General features: G+C 35.3%; 1 protein-coding gene across 1 annotated transcript; it reads left to right on the top strand.

Moving 5' to 3' along the window:
* Positions 1 to 428: 428 nt before the first annotated feature.
* Positions 429 to 1,538, top strand: LOC120069734. Its single transcript, XM_039021524.1, has 3 exons — positions 429 to 564; positions 794 to 1,287; positions 1,347 to 1,538. The coding sequence occupies exons 1-3, from the start codon at positions 429 to 431 to the stop codon at positions 1,536 to 1,538; spliced, it is 822 nt and encodes a 273-aa protein (XP_038877452.1).
* Positions 1,539 to 3,317: the final 1,779 nt, after the last annotated feature.

Raw genomic sequence — 3,317 nt, 5'->3', positions numbered from 1 at the left:
TTTTTTCTAATTTTTGAGTTTTTTTTGTTAGAAATTAATAAGCTAGATACATTATGGATAACAAATTCCTAGATACATTTCTAATTTAAAGATACATGTAAATGTTCAAGTACATGAATGGTATGTATACACGTACTTAATTTATTTTGTGCCTTTTAGGAAGTGTCTCTTGAGTACTATATAAAGAGTTCATTTCCTTCATTTGTATGCAAGAGAAAAGAATCAAAATCAATAGAAGCAAATTGAAGTTTGAAAAGAAATTGAGTTTTAATAGAACAATATTATTCTCTTGTGCGTTCTTGAGTTTTGTAAGAGAACAAGTTTCTTCTCTTAAAAGTTTGTGAGATTTAGAGTGAATTTAGAGTGGGCTCATCAACGCTTTCAACAAAGTCGTATCAGAGCAAAAGGATTGAAAGATGTCATCTAACATGTTGCAGCCTCAACTTCCTCGCTTTGAGGGAAAAAACTATAGACGGTGGAGGCAACAAATGAAGGTTCTTTATGGATCTCAAGATCTTTGGGATATTGTTGACAGAGGATATTCGGAGCCAAAAAATGAGGATGGTCTTTCACCACAACAACTCGATGAGTTGAGAGATACTAGAAAAAAGATAAGATGACATTATTTTTCATCTACCAAGTTATTGATGAAAATATTTTTGAACGAATATCAGGAGTCTCTACTACTAAAGCAGCATGGGATGCATTGCAGAATTTGTATAAAGGAGAAGAAAAGGTAAAATTGGTCCGATTGCAAACACTTTGAGCTGATTTGATACCATTTGAATGAAAGATGCTGAAACTATTGAAGATTTTTTCAACCGTGTTCTCTTAATTGTTAATCAATTGAGATCAAATGGAGAAACAATCGAAGATCAAAGGGTGGTTGAAAAGATCCTTAGAATCATGACTAGAAGATATGAGCATATTGTTGTAGCAATTGAAGAATCCAAAGATTTGTCAACTCTCTCCATCAATAGCTTAATGGGATCTCTTCAATCTCATGAGCTCAGATTGAAGTTGTTTGATTCTAATCCTTTAGAAAAAGCTTTTCATATGCAATCCTCCTCTAGAGGGCGATCTGGTGGAAGAAGAGTTGGGCGTGGCAATAGAGGCAATGGACGATCCAACGTCGTAACGAGTCAGAGAGCAGAGACAATCAATCTTCTTCAAATAGAGGAAGGGGAAGAAGTTCAAATAGAGCAAGAGGCAGAAGTGGTGGTCGTGGAGATTTTTCTCACATACAATGTTTCAATTGTAGATGTTATGGACATTTTCAAGCAGACTGTTGGTCTAAGAAGGCTAATTCTAAGCAAACAGAAACCACTCTAATGCATGAGCAACAGGATAATGATCAAGGTCTTCTCTTCCTCACATTTAATGTCCAAGAAACAAGCACTGAGAAAATATGGTATCTTGATAGTGGTTGCAGTAACCACCTGACAGGAAGAAAGGATATTTTTATATCTTTAGATGAATCTCATGAAAATGTAGTGAAGACTGGTGACAACAAGAAGCTTGAGGTCAAAGGAAAATGAGATATTCTTGTCAAGACAAAAAAGGGAGGAAAAAGAATTACTCCTAAGAGGACATGATGTTATCTTTAAGATAACATCTGTTAGATTAGGACCAAGAATTGAGGTCTCATAACGAAGGTACGCATGACTCACAACAAAATGTTTCCAATTAAAATATGCTATGAGAAGCCTGTTTATTTTGAGACTTTAATAAATGACTCTTCATGGTTGTGACATTGTCGATTCGGGCACTTGAGTTTTTATACTTTGTCTCACATGTGTCAACAACATATGGTGAGAGGAATGCCAAATATTAAAAAGGAAGATCAACTTTGGTGAAAGCAGTATGTTTTTCGGAAAGCAATCATCGGAAATTCATTTCGACTGGGAGGTTCCTTGGAGAGCATCAAACCTCTCGAGCTAATGTCCATACAATTATCGTGGACCTTGAGACCACTATAAGAGGTAAATTATTTTCTTTAATTTATTTGATAACTACAAGTAGAAAAACGTGGATATATCTGCTAGAGAAAGAGCTCTATTTCGAATGTTTTCAAGACTTAAAGCACCGGTGAGAAAATAAGATAACTTGAATTGAAAGCATTGCGTTCGGATCTGTGGACGGATATAATGAGTCTTTTCTTGAGAAAATGGGATCAAGCATACAGAAGGACTGTTCAAAAGAACTCCTCTCAACAAAACGGCAGTTCAGAAGAGGAAGAAAAAGAAATAATGATACTTGCAAGAAAGTATGTTGAAGGCAAGAGCCTTCACGCACATTTTGGGGAGTTAATGGTATTGTGTGTTTATCTCCTAAATAAGCTTTCAACTAAAAGTGTGAAAGGTATTACTCTCAAAAAGATGGAAGCGGAATTGAAATCAACTGTTTAGTACCAAGAGTGTTTGGTTGGTTATTGCTTTACTCTCATTTTTTAGATTGGAAAATAGGTAAACTTAGATGTAAATCAGAAAATGCTATTTTGTTTGAGGGTCAATGAGCAATCAAGGCTTATTTAGATTATTACACGCTTAAGTAAGAAAGTTATTATTATCGAAATGTCAAGTTCATGAGCAGAATTTGGAAAACTGGGATATGCACCAAAAGGACTAGATCCATTACTTGTTGACAAATGATGCTAAGAAGTCTTGAGACTTAGAGCTTGAAGGACTAACATACTTAACTTTTATCCACTCCACAGTGAATGAAGAAAATACTTCCAAGGAACAAAAAATATTCAAGAGATCTTATATTCAGTAGATACCAGATGAATGAACTGTTGATTTTGCTTTATTTGCAATGTGATCCTATATACTTGAAGAGCTCAAGATGAGAAAAAGGAAAATGTCAGAGTGAGGCGATCAAGAAAAAGGAAAAAATTTTTGATGCAATCAAAAGAAATGAGACGTGGGGTTAGTCAAATTACCGGGAGATAGAAAGCTCTTGGTCAAATGGATCTATAGAACAAAATTGGAAGGCAAAATGGAGAAGTGCAAAAATTACAAGGCCAGGCTCGTAGTAAAAGGTTACAAAAACAAAAGTTTGGTAATGGATTATGAAGAAGTTTTTGCACCCAAGTAATTGCTTGGAGACTGTTCGTTTGATGTTAGCCCTTGCAGTACAAAATAACAAGAAAGTTCATCAAATGGGTGTCAAGTCAGCATTTCTAAATGGGTATTTAGAGGACAAAATTATGTCGAGCACCCTTGGTTATGCCCAGAAATTGGAGAAAGAAAATAAGGTGTTATCAATTGAAGAAAGCACTGGTATGGCTAAAAGCAAGCACCAAGAGCCTGGTAACA

This window comes from Benincasa hispida, unplaced genomic scaffold (assembly GCF_009727055.1).
Source record: "Benincasa hispida cultivar B227 unplaced genomic scaffold, ASM972705v1 Contig562, whole genome shotgun sequence".
In the NCBI taxonomy this organism is placed as follows: domain Eukaryota; kingdom Viridiplantae; phylum Streptophyta; class Magnoliopsida; order Cucurbitales; family Cucurbitaceae; genus Benincasa; species Benincasa hispida.
This window is presented reverse-complemented; position numbering and strand designations above follow the sequence as displayed.

Bases quoted from the DNA above. Each gene is read 5' to 3' on its own strand.
- LOC120069734 (XM_039021524.1), top strand. From the start codon at position 429: ATGTTGCAGCCTCAACTTCCTCGCTTTGAGGGAAAAAACTATAGACGG. The intron at 565-793 runs GTCTTTCACCAC...TTTGAATGAAAG, and splicing joins GGAGCCAAAAAATGAGGATG to ATGCTGAAACTATTGAAGAT. The intron at 1,288-1,346 runs GTTGGTCTAAGA...CATGAGCAACAG, and splicing joins TGGACATTTTCAAGCAGACT to GATAATGATCAAGGTCTTCT.